This window comes from Vombatus ursinus, unplaced genomic scaffold (genome assembly GCF_900497805.2).
Source record: "Vombatus ursinus unplaced genomic scaffold, bare-nosed wombat genome assembly UNPS02014812.1, whole genome shotgun sequence".
Taxonomy (NCBI): Eukaryota; Metazoa; Chordata; class Mammalia; order Diprotodontia; family Vombatidae; genus Vombatus; species Vombatus ursinus.
In genome coordinates this window covers 46,687,863-46,708,530 of record NW_020954590.1, presented here as the reverse complement: position 1 = coordinate 46,708,530, position 20,668 = coordinate 46,687,863, and the positions used below count along the sequence as shown (strand labels likewise).

The 20,668-nt window shown below is 37.2% G+C and overlaps 1 protein-coding gene across 3 annotated transcripts in view; it reads left to right on the top strand.

Moving 5' to 3' along the window:
• Positions 1-201: 201 nt before the first annotated feature.
• The window catches only part of LOC114054088 (kinetochore protein NDC80 homolog), a 46,617-nt gene continuing 26,150 nt past the window's right edge, over positions 202-20,668 (top strand). The window contains exons 1-8 of one of the 3 annotated variants that reach the window (XM_027877195.1): positions 202-313; positions 522-717; positions 2,920-3,029; positions 7,719-7,811; positions 12,136-12,259; positions 12,360-12,532; positions 14,637-14,739; positions 18,959-19,048. In XM_027877195.1, coding sequence (XP_027732996.1) covers positions 2,929-3,029; positions 7,719-7,811; positions 12,136-12,259; positions 12,360-12,532; positions 14,637-14,739; positions 18,959-19,048 — 684 coding nt within the window. In that variant the 5' untranslated portion in view covers positions 202-313; positions 522-717; positions 2,920-2,928. Of the gene's footprint in view, positions 314-521; positions 718-2,919; positions 3,030-7,718; positions 7,812-12,135; positions 12,260-12,359; positions 12,533-14,636; positions 14,740-18,958; positions 19,049-20,668 lie in introns of those variants that run through there. The other 2 variants (XM_027877194.1, XM_027877196.1) reach the window with 2 other exon arrangements.

Genomic DNA, 20,668 nt, shown 5'->3' with positions numbered 1-20,668 from the left:
TCCTGCTTAATTGGGCGTGGCAGAGGAGCTCGTCTGCGGGGGCGCGACCGGGACTAGGCGAGCGCGCCCTTTGGCCCTTGAGCGTAGAGTGGGTGGAGAACGCACGCACGTAGAGCGCGCACGTCGTGACGTGATGACGAAAGATGCCGCGGTTATTTTAAAAATTCGAAGCGGGTAGGCGGTGGCCGCGCTGGAGGCGGGGTGTTGCAGTGGTCCTGGCTTTGGGCGGCTCTAGGACCCTTCCCGGCCCCTGCCCTCCTCGTTCCGAGCCCCGGTGTCTGTCTTACTCTTAAGGTGCAAGAAGACTGGAAAGGTAGGAAGGCTTTTAAAAGCCAAGCAGATTTTATATTTGATCCTGGGGGTAATAGGGAGCCACTGAGATTTATTGAGAAGGGGAGCAATAGAGTCAGAACTGTGCTTTAGGAAAGTCACTTAGACAGCTGGGGGAGGGGGGATGGATTGCAGGGGGCATGGATGCTTTTTTGGCCCAGATGGAAGGGAAAGACCATTGCATTCTGCAGCCAGAGGTGTTCTGTCTCCGGGTCCAAGTTCTGATCTGCCACTTACTACCCGTTGGAGCTTCACCTGCCTGAGTCTCAGCTTCCTATTCTGCACCGTGCATGATGAGTCTTGACGACGTGATCACCACTGTCTCTTCGAGCTCTGCTGCAAGGCTTTCTGGCTCTCACCAAACGCCTCAAAGTAGAACACAGGACAGTAAGTGAGAAAAGGGAGTTAGCTTAGTCGAAAATTTGTTACCTAGTTAACCAGGGAAATGGAACAAAGTCTTTTCAGAACTGGAGACTAGAAAAAGTCTTTTTGCTTTATTCAGCTAATACTAAATTAAATACTAATGCTAAATACAACTAACGCTAAAAGTATTTTTGCTTTATTCAACTAATATTTAAGTGAACATTATTAATACTAATCAATTGTCAAATATCTTATTAAGTACCTACTATTAATACCCTAGGTACACAAAGGCAAAATTGAAACTGTCACTACTCCCTGAGTTTATTGTTTAAGTGAGGGAGACAGTGAGAACTTATATAAGTAGATACAAAATGCAAGTTAATTTTGTGGGAAAGGCACTAGCAACTGGAGGGGATCAGGAAGGGTTTCATGTAGATGGTGGCACTTTGGAAGGGAGGGGGTCTTAGAGTTAAGGTGAGAGTGGAGTGCATTCCAAGCATAGGGGCACAGCCAATGCAAAGGCACTGCGATAGGAGATGGAGTATTATGTGTAAGGAGGAACACGAAGGCCAGTTTAGCATAACTAGTGTGTAAGAGAATGGGAGTAATGTGTAAAGGGAGTAAAGATAAATTGAAGGCATGCTGTGAAGGGCTTTAAATACCAAATAGGAATCTATATTTTGTACTGGAGGCAGTGCATTTTATTTATTGAGTAGCAGAGTGACATAGTCTGTACTTTAGGAAAATCATTCTGGCTACTGTTTAAAGGCCACTTGGAAAGAGGACAGACTTGAGACAGGGAGACCAATTAGGAGGTTATTGCATGAGACTCTGTGAGAAGTGATGAAGGTGGCAAAGGAAGTTCAGTGGTCAGCTGGGACTAGACCTTGGGACGCAGAATTATGTGGTGGATAGAGTACTGGACTTGTCATATGCTCATTCAGCAATCATTTCTTAAATCTTTCTAGATCCTAGGCACTGGGGATACAGAGACAAATGAGAGTGCCAGGGAGCTTACATTCTATTGGGATAAACACCATGTTAATAAAAATGATAGCTGGTTTTTATATAACACCTTAAGGGTTGCAAAATTCTTTACAAATACCTCATTCCAACAACCCTATTGTTATCCCCATTTTGCAGATGAGGAATCTGAAGCAAAGGGTGAGGATCACTTAGCTAATAAGTAACTGGATCCAAATCTGAACTCAGGTCTTCCTGACGCCATGTCCAGCCTTCTAACCATTGTACCATCCAGCTGCCATTTAAAAAAAAAAATTAGGTAAATTGAGAGAAGGGAGCACTTATATCTAGGGAATCCTGTGAGATTTAAGGTGAGCTTCAGAAAGAAGAGCTGTCCCCTCATTCAGGGTCTTAGCTTTGCTCAGGAAGCTGAGATCCTATTTATTGGTAAATTTGTGCTTTATTAATAAATTGATTATGCTTGGAAGTTTGTGCCTCAGTCTATCTTAATTTTAACTGTTACAGTAGGTTTCTTAATTCCTACTAGACTGTACTAAGCAAGGAGCCAATGAAATAATGTGTGTAAACTCTGTAAATTTTCAAGTGCTATATAGCTGTCAGTTAATGTTATTCTTCAAAGGCAGGATTTTGCCTTATCCATCTTTGTATCATCCTCACCGCTCAGCACAATTCTAGGGACATGGTGTTTCTTATGAAGCTGATAATTGGGGTAGCTAGGTGGCACAGCCTTTGAGGATCTGTAGACCCTAGGTAAAGAACTGTTGACATAGAGTATGTGGGGAAACATAGTATGACTAAAGGTGCCATACTGGAAAGAGCTTTGAATGCCTGGCTAAGGAATTTAGACCAAAAAAGCATCTGAAATCTCTTCCTAAAGAAGGCAAAAAGTCAGCAGTATCGGGAACAGATTGAAGTGGGACACGCTTATCAGCAGTTAGAAGGTTGTTGCAGTAACTCAAATCCAGAACAATAAGCACCAGAACTAAAGTGGTAGCACTGAGGGATCAAGGGTGAGACATTACAGAAGTCGAACGAACAGCGCTTAATATCTTAAAAGAGTCCTTGATAAAGGGAAGTAGGAAAGAAAAATTAGATGGAGGTTTTATGCATGAGAGTCTAGGTAAATAAAAGTCTCATTGACAGAAGCAGTGACCTTTCTATTTTTTTTAAGAAGGTTAGTAATTGCTTCCATACTTATTACTTTGCCCCCTTGCCCCAATAACATTAATTTCATTTACTCAGCTCACAGGGATGAAGCGCAGTTCTGTTTCCACTGGTGCTGCTGGCCGCCAGTCTTTGCAGGCCTTGAGATCACAGGACTTCAATAAACAAGGCCTTTATACCCCACAAACGTAAGTATTACTGACATTGATCCTTGTCTGTGTTAGTGTTGGAGGAAAAGAAATCTGTACAGTTGGAAGATTCTGAAAGTGAAGATTATATTGTGATGAGTGGCAGGGACACAGGATTAGAAGGCCTGCTAAGATGCAATTTATCAGAAAATTATGTACCATGTCACTTAGATTATTATAAGGTAGACCTGGAATTTGCTGTCATAGAAAAACTACCTATGTCCTCCTAAGTGTTATGCCTGTAATTCCTAAAGCTGCCACCAGGTGAGTGAGGATGTCTTGAATTTTGATTAGTAGTCCACTCTGCAAGCTTGGTTAGTAGTATCTCAGTTATTTATCACACCATTCTTTATTGCTTTTCTATAAAAATATGATCACCGGAGTTAGAAAACTTGGCTTGTGACAATATTACATTCAATTATTAGATAACCTTTTTCATATGGTCTGCAATAAATTGGCATGCTTTCATTTAGCACACTTTTCATATCAACATATTTGACAATCAGACCAGGATGAAAAGCAATGACAATAGTTCTAATAGTCATTCACCATGGAATTTATCTCAACCGCTTACTACCTGGGTAACCTTCAGTAATTTACTTACTTATTTATTTCTTCATCTTTAAAATAGGAATGACAGGGGACTTTGGTCAACATGGTAGAGTAAAAGGTAGCAGATCAGCCCAGTTTCCATATAAGTACCACAGAAAGTACAAAAGTATGCCAAACGAAATAATGATTAGAAATAGTCATCCAACCACAGTTCACAAAAGAGGACATGAAGAAGCCTAAGAAGGAGAACCCAGACAAAAGAACTAGAATGAGGCAAGCACAGCACTAGGAAAGTCTTGCAGAGTAAGTTATTTAAATATCCCAATTCCCACAGCCTCAAGGAATCCTCTTAGTGCTGCTCTTGCCTCATTCCACTTATTTTGCCTGGGATCCTCTTCTGAGGCTTCTGAGTGTCCCCTTTGGTCCCTTGGGCCTGGTTGACCCCAGGACAATCAAGCATGCCTAGCCAGAAGACAGGAGCACTCTAGTGGGGAAGGGGTGTGGGGAGGGGTGGTAAATAAAATAGCTAGCAAAACTCCTAGGAAAAAGGCAGGGGTTCGTGTGCATTCTAAAAGTTTTCAGCTCCAGAACAAAACCAACCCTGACAAACTCAAAGAGCTTAGTGCTCCGGATATAGTGCTCTGTATCCAAAGGATATTGTAAACCTGGGACCCACCAGTACTTTATGCAAAGCAGGTCCCTTTGGAGGGTTGAGCCACTGACAGAACCTCAGACTATATGAATCAAAGCTAAACAGAGCCTACGTTGCATCCTAGCATGGAGCCAGTTGCAGCCTAGCCCTGACAAAATCCCTCACTTGGGGTGGGGGAGGGAGGGAGATAGCAACAAAACTTGAAATATGAGTAAACAGATGTCTAAGACACAAGCCTACAAGGCAGTCACTGCATAGTACTGATTGGCAGAGCTACAGATAGTTTGCCCCTAAGGTCTATTAGAATTCCTAGAAGAGATGAAAGAAGATAAAAAAGGACCTTATAATCTTATAAATGAAATGAGAGCTCTAGAGTGGTGGTGTCAAACTCAAATAGAAACAGATTTCTGTGGCTGCATATTGACTTAGAAAATCACTTATTAACATCTGTGTTCTGTTACATTTTTATTTTGCTAAACATTTCCCAGTTACTTTTTAATCTGGTTTCCTGAAGGCCTCTTCGTTGGCTTGCAGGTTTGACACCTCTGCTCTAGAAGATAGAATTAGAAGGAGAAGAAACAGTTTAGTAGAGGAGGCACAAATTCTTACCCGAGTAAAAGACTCCCTGAGAATGAGCTAAAATAAATAAAGGAATGGATAAATAAATAAAATACGTGATTCAGTTAAAAAGTAAGAATTATTGAAATCAAAAGACAAAAAATAGAAGAAAGTGTAAGGTATCTCTGATCAAAAACAACTGATCTAGAAAACCAGTCAAGGAGTAGCAATCTAAGAATAATCAGATGTATCAGAAAAAAATGTTCGATATCATATTCTAACAAATCATAAAAGAAAATTGCTCAGAGGGGCAGCTAGGTGGTGAAGTGGCTAGAGCACTGGCCCCCAAATCAGGAGGACCTGAGTTCAAATCCGGCCTTAGACACATAACACTCACTGGCTGTGTGACTCTGGGCAAGTCACTTAACCCCATTTGCCTCATATAAAAAAAAAAAAAACAATTTGCTCAGAGCTATTAAAATCGGAAGGCAAAATGAAAATAGAATTCATGCTGGAAAAAAACTTCGGGAATATCATGGGAACCATAATCAAAATCCAAAACTTCCAAGTTAAAGAAAAATATTGTCTGCAGACAGCTTTGAAATACCAAGGAACTATGGTCAGGTTCATATACTACTTGGCAGCTACCATTTTAAAGGACAGGAGAGCTTGAAATAAAGTATTCCAAAAGGCAAAAGATACAGTCTTACAGCCAAAAATAACTTATTCTGCAAGACTAGGGGGGCAAAGGAGGAATTGGGTGAACCTTGAAATACAGAACTTGAAGCATTCCTGATTTTTAAAAAGCCAAGAGTTAAATAGAATATTTAAAATGCAAATACAAGAGCCAAGAGAAAACTAGAAAGGCAAATAATTGGATCAGTTGGAAAGGACTATATGTTGAAGCATTCACGTTCTAATATGCAGGAAAGGGACAAGTGTCCCCTCAAAATCCTGATGTCTTCAAGGGTCAGAGTGTTCGATAAAACAAGGGGCCTTGTGGTTTTATTCAGTTTGGGTGATCTTAAATAAAATAAGAGGAATAGGAAATACACTCAGGAGATGGAACTTGCTATTTCATATAATTCGGGTGTATGAAAGAAGACAGTGGAGGAAGTGGGTATAACAGGCAGCTAGGTGGCTCAGTGGACAGAGTACTGAACCTGTAGTCTAGAAGACCTGAGTTCAAATCCAGCCTCAGACACTTAACAGCTATGTGACCCAGGGCAAGTTATTTAACCTCAGTTTGCCTCATTTTCCTCAACTGTAAAGTGGGGGTTAAAAAGAGCCCTTATATCCCAGGGCTGTTGTGAGGATCAAATGAGATCATATTTGTAGTGTTTAGCACAGTGCCTGGCACATATAGCCTCTATGTAAATGTTTATTCCCTTCCCTGTACCCTAATATAAACCTTGCTTTCACCTAAATTGTGCAAAAGAGTATTGAACAAACACAAAATCTGGTGTGGAAAAAACATCAAATTCAGAAGGAAATTAGGCAGAAACTGTGGAGGAGGAGGAGAGGTGGGTGAGAGGAGAAATGGAGATATCATTACGTTCAGGATGAAAAAAGAAAAATGAGGATAATACTTCCATTGTCCAATTATAACTGTAAAGTGCTGTCTGAATATATGATTTAGTATAAAATGCTTTTTCAGCTTATTCAGCTTCAATCCTTTAAGGATCCATAGTTTCATAAGTATAGGTGTTCCTTTCATCATAGTTTTCCACAGTAGTCTTCACAAGTTGCCATAACTGCAAAAATTGCTGTAAACTCACCAGGAGGCCAAAATTCTGGTATGAGGTTTTTTTTCAAACTTAGCTAGGCTATCTCTCAAAGCACTAGCACTGTATATCAGGGGCCATCTCCAGTCACCCTGATCTATGTCTTTTCACTAGACCCAGAGGGCTCTAGAGAAGAAAGTGAGTCTGGTGACCTTGCACAGCTCTCCCTCATTTAAATCCAATTCACTTGCAAGTTATAGCATCACCTCCCTAATGTCATGGTCCGTCTTCAAGAACAAAGGGCAAACAACAACAACAGCACAGTGTGTCTCTTGGCTGTATTCAAGCTTTTCTAATTTACCGAAGTTTGCAGAGCCTTCAAGAATCCACTATGGCTTCCATGCAGCATTAGAATAGGAAAGGGGAAGGGAATAAAAATTTGTATAGCCCCTACTATGTGCTAGGCACTATACTAAGCCCTTGACAAAAAGTATTTCATTTGATCCTCACAACAACCCTGCAGGATAGGTGCTGTTATCCTCATTTTACATTTGAGGGAACTGAGGCAAACAGAAGTTAAGTGACTTGCCCTAGGGTCACATGGCTAGTGAGTGTCGGAGGCCAGATTTGAACTCTTGTCTTCCTGACTCCAGGCCTAGTTCTTATGTACTGCACCACTTAGCTACCTCTAAAATAGCACTGATCTAAGCAATAGAAATATTGATTAAACACACTCACATATATGTGTTTACATACACACACACACGCACACGCATATATATGTGTGTATAAACTTAAAATCCTTCTCCAAATTCTTTCTTTTCACAAGTATTTTATATACAAACACTTAAGGATAAATGGTACTTCACACTAAGCTTCACTTGTTATTGATTGTTTTAATTCAGTCTTAAGTTTTACTTTCTGTTTTCCCCATTTAGAATTTCTATACTTCTGGCTATTTTAGAGTTTGCTGTTGCAAAAAACTTCTTAACAAAACTTTGGTCATTTTAAAACTAATACAGGTTCCTCCAAAAGACAAAACTTGAAATTATATCAGAAATGAAAAAGTGGCTAATGTAATTTCTTTTTGACAGTCTGTTGTGTGTTCTTAAGTAAAAACAGTTGCATCATAATAAATAGTGAAATTGCATTTATTTCTAGAGAATTTTGTTTTATAGAGTTATAATTTCTTTTTTCTTAAAGGAAAGAAAGACCAACCTTTGGGAAGTTAAATACAAGTAGACTTACACCTGGCACATCCACTTCTGAAAGGAAAATCAGCTTCTTTGGTAAAAGGTGATATTAATATTGGCTTTTTTCTTTACAATCCAGCAAAAAAATATTTATTGAATATGTTCCACATGCCAGGCACTGTATTGTGGTTTTGAGGATCCAAAAGCAGTATAAGACACAGCCTCTGTAGACAGTTAAGCTGGAACCTACAGTATAAGTCTAAAAAGGTGGATTGCAGCGAGACTATGGAGGCCTTTAAATCTCAAACTGAAAAGGCAGTTCAGAGATCATGAAAGTTGACTATGAGAGTGACCTGCAATTTAGGAATATTAATGTGACAGCTATGTAGAATTTGGGTTAGAAAGGAGAGAGATATGGGGCAGCTAGGTGCCACAGTGGATAGAGCACTGGCCCTGGAGTCAGGAGGACCTGAGTTCAAAAATGGCCTCAGACACTTGACATTTACTAGCTGTGTGACCCTGGGCAAGTCACTTAACCCGTTGCCTACCAAAAAGAAAAAGAAAGGAGAGAGACTGAAAGCAGGGAGCCTAAATAGCATTAAGCTGTTGTGCCAGTCTAGGACTGAAATGATATATTCCTAAACTAGGGAAGAAACTTGTGTAAGTAAAGAGGGGTAGAGGTGAGAGGTATTGAAAAGGTAGAATCTACAATAAATGGCACATTAGACATGAATGTTGAGAGAAGGAAAAGTCCAAGGTTGCAACTTTGGGTAACTAGAAAGATGGTGGGTGATACCCATCAACAGAACCAAAAAGAAGGAGGAGAAATGGGATGCGGGGAATATATAATTAGTTATGCTTTGGACATGTTGGGTTTGAGATAACCTGCACAACATGCAGACAGAGATATCAGCAAGCAGTAACACAGGGCTGGAGTTCAGGAGAGAAATTAAAACTGGATATACAGCTTTACCGGTTGTCTATGTAGAGAGTAATTAAAACCATGGTAGCTAATGAAATCACCAAGAGAGTGTAGAAGCAAAAGAGGCCCTAAAACAGAAACTTGGGAGAAACTCTTAACAGATAAGAAGAGAACCAAGAGAATAGCATCATGAAAAATACGGGGAAAAGATAAGAGTATTCAGGATAGGGGTTGGCAAGCCAGAAATGCTGAAGTCTCTAAGAGTATTGGAACTAAGAAAAAGCCATTAGATTTATCATTAAAAGAGATTGCTGGTAAACTTGAAGACAATAGAAACTTGATTTCAAAGAGCTAAAGAGTAGAAAGTGAAGAAATAAGGAAATGAGTGTCAACAGCCTTTTGGCTGCAGAAATGAGGAAAGGTAGAGAACAGCTTAAAAGTGTGGTAAGGTCGCAAAGTTTTGGTTTTTGTTTTCTTGATAGATGATACTTGAGCATATTTATACAAAGCAAAGGTAGAGGCAGTGGATAAGGAGAAATTGAAAATGACCAAAATAGAGAGAATGATCAGAGACCGTAGTTAATAGCTAACATTTGTATAGCTCTTTAAGGTTTGCAAAACCCTTTAACATATACTAACTCAAAACAACCCTGAAGAGGGTGATATTATTCCATTTTACAGATAAGGAAACTGAGGCTAAGAGATTAAATTACTTAATTTAATAATTAAGTGACTAATTAATTAAGTGATTTGCCCAGAGAAACATAGATGGTAAGTATCTAAAGCAGAATTTGAACCAAGGCTTTTCAGGCTGCACATTGAGCACTTTATCTATTATACTACCTAGCTGCCTATCTAGTATGTCAGTAAGTGCATGAAAGATAGTAGCGTCTAAACAAAGTTATAATGGTTTTTCATAAAAGGACATTTAATTTTTTTTTTTTATTGTGAGGGGGTGATCGTATGTTTCAAAAAATTATTTGAAATAAGAAATACGTTTTGCCTTCCATGAAATTTTTGAATTGGATCCTAGATAAGAGAGATCTGTTATTGGTTTTCTAGAGAGCTAATTCATTTTTTAGTTCTTTGGGAATTGAGAATTTAAATTACTGGCTTATTAATTCATTTAAAGTATTGGTATATATTACTGAAAGAAATGTATTATTTGTAGCACACAGAAAAAAACTTGAATATTCATTGATACTTAGAAGAGATCAAATAGAGGAAAGAGCACAAAAGGGAATTTATACTGTAGTGAAAATAACGACAGACTGAATAAGATCTGGGTTCTAGTTCAAGTTTTATTACTCATAATATAACTTTAGATAAGTCATTAACCTCTCAATTTCCACATCAGTAAAATCTGGATGCTAAACTGCATCTTTCTAAGGTCCTTCCAAAATTCTAAAACACTTTGATTCTATAATATCTGAAAGGTAGGTGGCAGCAAGTGAAAATGAGGGATAAAATTACTTTCAACTAAAAATTAGCTTCAAAAAACAATTCAACAGACATTTGTTAAGTGACTGTAAAGCACTGAGCTAAGTGCTAGGGATACAAAGTCAAAAACAAAGCAGTCCAAGGGTGAACCAACATCAACAAAGATAAGTAAATATTAGGCAATTTCAGAATTGAGATGGCACTCACAGCTGGAGGAAGGGGGAGAAGGGTGTATCAGAAAAGACTTTGTATAGGATGTGGCGCCTGAGCTGAGTCTTGAAATAAACTATGAGTCCTTGGAAACAGAGGTAAGGAGGGAGTTCGTTGGCCATTGTGGGCAGCCAGTTCAAAGTTATGGAGAGTCTCAGTTTTTGACTGTCTCAGTTTCCTCATCTGTAAAATATGGATAATAATAGCATCTAACTCTCAGGGTTGTTGTGAGAATAAAAAGAGATAATATTTGTAACATGCTTTGCAAACCTTAAAGTGCTATATAAACTCTAGCTATTATTAATAATGATAATAGTAATAATTATGATGGTCATAATGACATTTGATTTAAAGTCAGGAAACCCAAGTTCAAATCCCATCATAGATGCTTACTGAAAGTCACTTAACCTTTCTCAGCCTCAGTTTCTTCATATTTAAAAATGAGGATCATAATAGTACCTACCGTACAGGATTGTTAGAAAAATAAAATTAGATACAATATGAGTAAAGTGTTTTGTAAACCATAAAACACCATAAAAATGTTAGCTAATATTATATTTAAGAGGTTCAACAATAGGGAGTTTGTCTTCTTTTTAAAATCTCTGGCCAATTAAGAAAGTAGAGTTTGCTAGAATGGCTAAAAAGTAATCTTCAGCCATTCTACTGCAAAATGCTTCGTCAAAAAAACAAACATTTTCAGAGATTAGGAGGGGGAAAAAGGATTTAAGAGGAGTAATATAATAATTTTAGTGCCAACCCAACTCTTTTGATTTGAGAAAAAAAACTGTCGTGGAGTTTTATGCAGAAAATAAACAAAATGTGAGCAATTACAAAAGATAAAAGAGATCATTTTGTTTAAATTAAATTTAAAAACTTGTGTACAAACAGAAAGGATCTAGGATAAGAAGGGAAGTAGTTGACTGGGGAAAAAAATCTTTTTGTCAAAATATCTCATGAGGGTTTGATATCCAAGATATATAGAACCAAAAATCATTCTCCAATAGAGTAGTTGAAGAATGTAAACAAGTAATTCTAAAAATAAAAGCAGACTATTAACCCTGTGAAAGAATACTCCAAGTCAATAAAAATAAGAGAAAAGCATATCAAAACAACCCTCAAGTTTCACCTCATACTCAGTAAATTGGCAAAAATTACAAAACAGGAAAATAGTCAATATGGAAGGTTGTGGACAGATTAACATACATTTGTATGTATGTGTGTATGTATGTATGTATGTACATTGTTGGTGGGGTTGTGAATTAGTCCAACCATTCTTTAATAATGAATTTGGAATTTTAAAAATAAAGTGACTAAAATGTTCATATACTTGGACTTAGCTATTCTACTGCTAAGTGGTCATTGACAAAAAAGAAAGGCTCTACAGACAACAAAATATTTATAGTAGCACTTTTTGTGGTAGCAGAGAACTGGAAACAAAGTAGATATCTATTGTTTGGAAATGGCTAAAGCGATTTTGCTATATCATTTCCTACAGCACAGTAATATCCCATTATAATCAATGAGCATGGTGAGTATGGGAAAGCATGGCAGGTCTCATACTAACTGCTGCAAAATGAAGTTAGCAGAACCAAGAAAACAATCGGTATTATGGCTGCAACAGCACAAACAAAAAATAACTACCACCAAGGAATTGAAACAGTGCTGTGAAATTATAAATATAAGAAAACACCTCTCTTCCCATTCCTTTTCTAAAGAATAAAGTAAAATTGTACTTTTTCCTTTTTGAAATAGTTTTAAAGGTCAAAGTAAACTTCTAATAATCTAGATTTGGCTAAGGTAGTATACATGTAGAGGAAAAGAAAAGACTATTTTCACTACTTTTATTTATTTCCAGAACTAGTGGACCTGGATCCCGGAACAGTCTGCTTGGTATATTTGGAGGTGTTGAAAAAATCAAAGACCCTAGACCACTTAATGACAAAGCATTCATTCAACAGTATATTCGACAACTCTGTGAGGTATTCCGCCAATTGATGTTTTAAGTTCCAGCTGTTAGCTTAGGAGATTTTCAGTCAGCAAATAGTTGATCCTATTAAAAAATAATAATAATTCTTATAGTTTCTTACAGAAAATGGCTATGCCTTCAGTGTAAACATGAAATCTCTACAAAGTCCATCTGTTAAAGACTTCCTAAAGATCTTCACTTTTATTTTTGACTTCTTATCGCCTTCTTATGAGCTTCCTGATAGTAAGTTTGAAGAGGAGATTCCAAGAATCTTGAAAGATCTCGGGTTTGTATGTTAAATTTTTCATGGGCCTAAAAATATAAGAGTGAGAAATAGAGCATACGTTTGCACCCAAAGAGTATAAAAGCTTAAGAATATGAAAATAAATCGGGCTGCAAAACATCATTACATAGTTAGTCTATGGGAATGTTGAAAAGAAAATTTTTACCAAAGTAAATTATGAATGAGGCGTAGTAGATGGGAGGGGGCTTTTATCTGAGACTACGGTTAACATCCTGGATCTTTATAACCATGGGCAAATTGTTTAATCTCTCCATATCCAGGGCAACTGGAATAAAAACATAACTATCTCAGCAGAGAGAGTTCTCGTACTGGGAGTCCCTTACATTGATGAAATTACAACAATTATCTTGTATTCAGCTTACCCTCATGGTTTTGGGCAGTATAATGCCATACTATTATAATTTTTTGGTCAAAAGGAGGTTGCAGAGCTGACCATGATGCTTCCATAATTTGCCAAGATTCTTCTCCCCTCTTAACCTCCACCTTATAAAGTTCCTCTCTTCCTTTCTGATACAACTCAAACAAAATCCTCCTCATGAAGCTTTTCCTAATACCCACAAGCTACTAGCATCCTCTACCTAAAACTACATTGTATATATTGGTATAGTATTTACTCTGCTCTGCTAATCTATTCAAATTAGTTTTTGACAATAAAGAGGATTTGAGTAAAGAACAAATAATTAATTCGAGAAACAAGGAAGCTTGTGGCTGATTAGTCATTCAGTCCAAATTATGGTAGTTCTAGTGTACTGAACCCACCTCCTCCCACCTTTATCCCAGTGATTCTGTAACTCCTCTCCCCATGGGCTCACTGCCAAATTACTAATTAACATTTCAAACTGGATGTACCAGAGACATCTTAAACTCTCCATGTCCAAAGCAGAGCTTATTATGATACTCCTGATCTTCTTGTCACCCATTTTTGGGATTCATCTCCTCAAATCTCAGTCTCCCTCACCTCATATACCGAAACAATAAGTTGCCAGATTTTGTTTCTACATCTCTCACATTTGACTTCTCTCTACTCACACAGGTACCACCTTAGTTGAAGCCCTCATCTCCTCTTGCCTAAACTATCGCGATGGCCTCTCAAATTAATCTCCCTTTCTTTTTTTAGAATTTTTTTTTTTAAGGCAGTTGGGGTTAAGTGACTTGCCCAGGGTCACACAGCAAGTAAGTGTCAAGTGTTTGGTCTGAGGTCCAATCTGAACTCAGGTCCTCCTGACTTTAGGGCCAGTGCTCTATCAACTGCGCCACCTAGCTGCCCCTTAATCTCCCTTTCTTAATTTTCTCACCTGTCTAGGCCATCATACACACTTCTACCAGAGTGGTTTTCCTTAAGTGAAGTTCTTACTATGTTATTTCTTCACTCATCCAAATCTAAATATAAAATCCTCTGTAGAGGGCAGCTAGATGGTACAGTGGATAGAGCACCAGCCCTGGAGTCAGGAGGACCTGAGTTCAAATTTGACCTCTAACACTTTCTAGCTAGCTGTGTGACCCTGGGCAAGTCACTTAACCCCTATTGCCTCCAAAATAAAAAAAAATAAATAAAATCCTCTGTATAACTTACCATATGCAACCTTGCCCCTATACATTATACAGCGTTTTATGATTAAGCTAAAATGGCAATCTCTCTGTTCCTAACATATATCTTTTCTCTCTGTGCCTCTGCACTGCCCAGCCCCCATTTCTAAAACACTCCTCGTCTACCTCCACCTCATAGATTCCTCTCTTCCTTTTTGACACAGTTCAAACACAATCTTTTATATGAAGCTTTTCCTAAAACCCACAACTGCTAGCACCTTCCCTCTAAAACTCTCTTGTGTTTAACTACTTTGTATATATTTATATTTTATTTATTGTATTTTTATACTGTATATATTTTCATGCAACCTTGTCTCACCTATGAGAAAGCAAGCTACTTGTAAGTAAAGATTGTTAATTCTTTATGTTTATATCCTCAGTACCTAGCACATAGTAGGCACTTAACAAATACTTGTTCATTAATTGATTTTTTTATGAGATGCTTATTTTATCCACTCTTATGTTTAATATATTAACTATATTATTGTTGCTTTTATAGGTATCCGTTTACTTTACCAAAAAGCTCCATGTATACAGTGGGAGCACCTCACACATGGCCTCATGTTGTGGCAGGTTTGAACTGGCTTATAGACTGTGTTAAGGTATTGTCTGATTTGAATAAAGTAAGATTAAAACATTTGCTTTTAAAAATATAGGGATGTTTTGCACCCCAAAATAAATAAAGCAGGGGCAGCTAGGTGGCGCAGTGGATAGAGCACCGGTCCTGAAGTCAGGAGGACCTGAGTTCAAATCTGGCCTCGGACCAAATCCTTGACTCTTACTAGCTGTGTGACCCTGGGCAAGTCACTTAACCCCAATTGCCTAAAAATAAATAAGTAAAGCAGAAATTCACAACTGTAGTTTCACAATGCCTCAGCATGAAGTATTTTTAATTACCTCAAGGGGCATCACAAAATTTTCATTCCAAATTAAAATAAAAAAGTCTTTCATTTAAAAGTGAATTAAGGGGCAGCTAGGTGGTAAAGTGGATAAAGTAACAGCCCTGGAGTCAGGAGGACCTGAGTTCAAATCTGACCTCAGACACTTGACACTTCCTAGCTGTGTGACCCTGGGCAAGTCACTTAACCCCACTGCTTAGGCCCCCAAAAAAGTAAATTAAAACTAAATAGAAAAGGCACATCTCATTTAGTTGAGATGACTAATTTTTTTTCCTATAAAGTCTTCTATTCCAAAATTCTCTTGTCAAAAAACATAATTTAAACTTTATCTACGAGAAGTGAATTATTTTACTGTAACAGTAACTAATATTTTCCACCTAGATGTATAGGTACCATAATTTGAAGTTACACAAATGAGTAATTTATTTTAATAGTAAATAGTTTTGTAAAATTGTAAAAAAAAAAAAAAAAAAGGAAAATATAAGTTTTTTAAACATCAAAATATTTTTAAAACTTGCTATTTCTCTCATTTTCATGTTTAAAAGGTTATACTTAACTAAATTTTTCTGAGTTATTGTGACATAAACTTTATGTTAGGGAGGAAAAGAAATTCCTTTACATCAGTACTTTAATAGACATGTCGTTTCATTCAGAGGGAACTCCTTATATAGATCCATATCTCAATCTCTCTGTGTTTCATGATTTCCTGAAAAAATCGTCTTCTGGTGGCCAGTCTTATGGCGATTAATCTCTTAGCACTTCAGCAGCTAGGCAACAGAGTGGACAAGGAGCTGGACTTGGAGTCTTCAAAAGACCTAAGTTCATATCCTGTCTCACCTAGCTCTGTGACCATAGGCAAATCAAAACTTCTCTCAGCCTCAGTTTCTTCATGTGTAAAATAGATATGATATTACCACGTACTTCACAGGGTTGTTGTGGAGATTTAATGAAATAGCATGTGAAGTGCTTTGCAAACCTTACCTTATTTGTGGTTACTAACCACAAATTCTGATCCTCAGGGAACATACAGAGTCTGTTCATAGGCTGGAAGCCTTGAGTGTTTCCCCTTTCCCACCTCCCACCCTCCCCGCCTCTGCCCTATCCCATCCCTGGCTATTATGAAGTAGGACCTCAGTGGAGGACCACAATTAGTGCCCTGAAAATGAAATGTCCAAGGATAAAAATAAGTTACAGTTATAAGCCCTAAATGAAAATTTGCTGTAATTTTCCACTCAAAATTATATATATTATGTTATCAAACTGATTAATATCTCCAAAAGTTGTCAAGATTTTTATATTGTAATTCAATCTGGTTTTTAGTTCTCAACTAGATAGTTCGATTAAATTGTATCTTGAGTCAAGTGACAAGGTCATCCATCTAAAGAAAATTTTTTTTTAAACTTTTTTTTTTTTCAATTTTTAGGGTCACACAGCTAGTAAGTGTCAAGTGTTTGGTCTGAGGCCGGATTTGAACTGAGGTCCTCCTGACTTCAGACCCGGTGCTCTATCCACTGCCACCTGGCTGCCCCTAAACAAAATTTTTGTAAGCTCAGTCCCACTACTTTGTACAGAAATATAGCATTGCATTAAAATATATTATCATTGAAAAAATTATTTGGAGAAGTGGCTCAGGTTCTGATTTTAGAGTTATAATTTCAAAAAGAGTTCTAGATTACTGACTTTGCCTAAATTATCAAGTGTTATCAATTATCTAAATTATAAAGTTAACATTACAACATGATCAACCACGTACTTACAAAGCACCCTCTCTGTGCCAGGCACTCTGCTACATGCTAAGTACACAAGTAAGATAAATAAAACAAAGGAAAGACAGTGTCCTGTACGAGGAAAAGAAAGAAGGCCAGTTTGTCAGGATCACAGAGGAAGAGGAGTAATGTACAATGAAAATAGAAAGATGAGTTAGGGCCAGTTTCTGTAGTGCTCTGAAAGCTGACCAAAGAACTGTATATTTTATCCTAGAGTCACCCTAGGAACTTAGTTGATTAACAGAGTCACATCTTCAGATCTGCCCTTAATGAAAATTACAGGAAGACCAGTTAGGAGGCCATTGAAATAGTCTAGACAAGAGGTGGGAAGGGCCTGAACTAAGGTGGTAGCCATGTAAGAAGGGGTCAAGTGTGAGCAACGTTATAGAGGTAGAAACAGATTTGGCAGTTCATTGGATATATGAAATGAAGGAGCAAAGGAGTTGCAAATAATGCTAAATTTATGAATTTGGGAGACTAGAAGAATGGTGGTACCTTCAACAGAAACAGGAAATTTTGGAAGAGGAGTGAGTTTGGGGGGTGGATAATGCCTCATTTTAGACTTGTTAAATTTGAGATATCTCTGGGACATCCAGTTTGAACTGTCCAGTGGTGATTGAAGCTTCGAAGAGACTGAGGCTAGATATATAGATCTGTGAGTCATCAGCATAGAGATGAAAATTAGCCCATGGGAGCTAATTAGGTCACCAGTAATAATAACAGCTAACATTTATACATCACTAACTACGTACCAGGGACTGTGCTAAGTGCTTTACAATTATTATCTTATTTGATGCTCACAACTCTAGAAGTTAGCTGCTATTATTATCCCCATTTTATAGATGAGAAAACAGACAAACAGAGGTTAAGTGACTTCCCCAGGGTCACACAGCTAGTGAGTGTCTGACACCATATTTTAACTCAGGTCTACTTACTCTAGCCCCTGTGCTCTATCCATCACACCTTCTAGCTGCCCCAAGAGAGAAAATATAAACAGAGAAGAACAGAAACCTAAGACAGAGTCTTGGGGAACACCTATAATTAGGAGACATGATAAAAATGATGAATTAAACAAGGAGATGGATACTGTGAAAATAGGTTTAGTAGGAATGTATATGTATACCCTATATCAGATTGCATGCCGTCTTGGGGAGGGAGAGGGAGAAAAATTTAAAACTCAAAAGCTTATGGAAGTGATGATTGATAAATCAAAATTAATTAATTAATAAAAAAATTTTAAAAATAAAGAAAAAGGGATGGAAAAGAAATGCTTGGTAGCTTAATAAAAATCTTAAATTAAGAAAGTTATCTTGTAGATAAAAGATTGTACTGAATCAAGAGATCCAGATTATAATCCAGAAGCTACTATGATTAATATTTTCCTAGAACTATGTTATCCTTTCAATTGCTTTTGACTTCCATTAGTGTTAATACATTCCATTTATTGCTTAAAGATGTTCAAGTTTGATAATGTAGGAGAAAATTCTGTTATCAACATAAAATATTAATATGCACTGATACCTATCCTAGACAGGTATCAGGTAAAACTTAACTTTTTAAAACAAAGTTCAAAAGGATTTCCTACAAAATGCTAATCACTTGGGGCACTAAAAGTAAATGAGAAGAAATATGGGAATATATTCTCTTCTATTTAATTATGTTGTTAAGAACATGAAAAATTTGCAAATACTAGCCACCTTTAGGTCATTAGCTGGTTGTTATTTCCTAAAATGTTGGGAAGGAGATAGTAAGCTAAAATTTTTAATTGTGCTTTGATGCATGAGTAATAAACAATTATTCAGTGAAAGTTGCAAATATACATTATGTTTTAAGGAATCTTTCCATACCTGGGAGTTTCTGTTTGTTAATCATGGTATTTAGTGAATTATCCCTTGTTAGTAATATTTCTTTAATTACACTGGATTCCTTGTTAAGATAGTAATTCTTATAATTATGTGTAACTAATTAAAATATTGCAAATAAAGCCAGGGTTATGAATTTAGTCCTCTTCTCATAGTGTACTCTGAAAAGAGCGATGTTAGAATAAATGTATTTTTAGATATGATACTTTGTTTCAGAAAAAAATTTAAAGAGATACATCAGTTAGTAGGGAATGTGTTTGAGAGCAGCTAAATATTTTACCATGTGCTATTTAGCTCATTTTTGCCTGCAAACAAAGTTCACCTTCATTTGACGATGGACAACCCTGGGGAGGAGAGAGTGAAGATGGAATAATGCATAATAAGGTACCCTAACCTCACAGAATTTTTTTTATTTTTGAGTTGGCATGATGTTAATGAACTGAATGTGTCATCACATAAAAATTAATGTAAATATGGGATTTGTGTTCTTTCTGAAGTTCTGATGTATGTACATTAAATTAAGATGTAATTAAACTAAAAAAAAAAGATGTAATTAAAGAATCTAACACAGTGCCTGGCACGTAGTGCATGCTACATAAATGTTAGGTTTTGTTATTATTAAATAAGAACCTAAACTCAAAATAGTTAAACAACTTACCAAACATGGCCACAAAGTTAAGTAATGTTCCACAGATTTGCTCAAATTCAAGACTCAAAGAGTCTCATGGCTCTTGTTCCATTGTTCTTTCCCATATACCACAAAAAGCTTACATGATGGTTTAGGTACTAGAAAATATTTTTATTATCTTTACATATTTTAAAGTGACAAGACCCAGTACTAGCTTTGCTATTTTAATGTGGCCCTAATCAACACTATCATAACAGACTGTTTCCTACATTTTGCACATCAAATTCAGTGAATCTACTTTAATGGTCACAATATAGCTGTAATGAGGCCAGGCTCACTAGTTACCTTAATTAAAGGGAAGTATTGTTCTGTATCTATTTCTAATTCTAACTGGGCATCTTATATGGCAATGGTCACCAGGGGAGTATAGCACAGTTTAACTCACCATTACTATGGATCCAAAAAACAAAACAAAAGAGTTTCCTTAGTTTTGCGTATAAAAGATAAAGCATGTGTTCCAATAGCATGTTAAAAAGATACTTAATCAGGGCAGCTAGGCGGCACTTACTAGCGTTATGACCCTGGGCAAGTCATTTAACCCCAATTGCCTTAAAAAAAAATACTTAATCTAGTATTGATTCCTGCAAGATATCACTGACTTGTCCTAAAGAGCTCAGACTTCCTGCTTTTGAATCCATACTAAACTCAATGAATGAATGCAGCAATTAACTGTGTGCAAAATACTGTGCTAAACACTGAGGATACAAAAAGAAAAGTAGATAGCCCCTGCTTTTAGCAGCTCACATTCTAATAAGGGAAACACATGGAAAATTTTATGTACAAGTCAGATGGAAAAGTCCCATGCCCCTTAGGATTCAGTAGCAAAGCAAATATTTTGGGGGGGTTTTTTGGGTTAAGTAGTGGAGTTAAGTGACTTGCCCAGGGTCACACAGCTAGTAAGTGTCAAGTGTGTGAAGACAGATTTGAACTCAGGTCCTTCTGACTTCAGCCAGTGCTCCATCCACCGCGCTACTTTGCTGCCCCCTAGCAAAGCAAATGTTAATGCCTCTTCTTTAATATCAGTATTCCCAGGGCTCTTACATTCCAAGTCCTGGGCTAACCCTATCAAGTCTGAAGAGAGATGGTGATCAAAGTATGCTGCTCTTAGCCCAGTACCTAGCACATAGTAGGTGCTTAGCAAATGCTTCTTCCCCTCCCTTCTCATGGCCTACCTGCCCTGTGTGTCCATTTTAACACAATTACCCTTCAGCATTTCATACTTCTTAATGACCTTCCATTTCTTTGACCATTATTCCAAGGACTAAATCAAAGGAACATATTCTTGCTTTTGGTATCGTTTTATACTAAGAAATCAA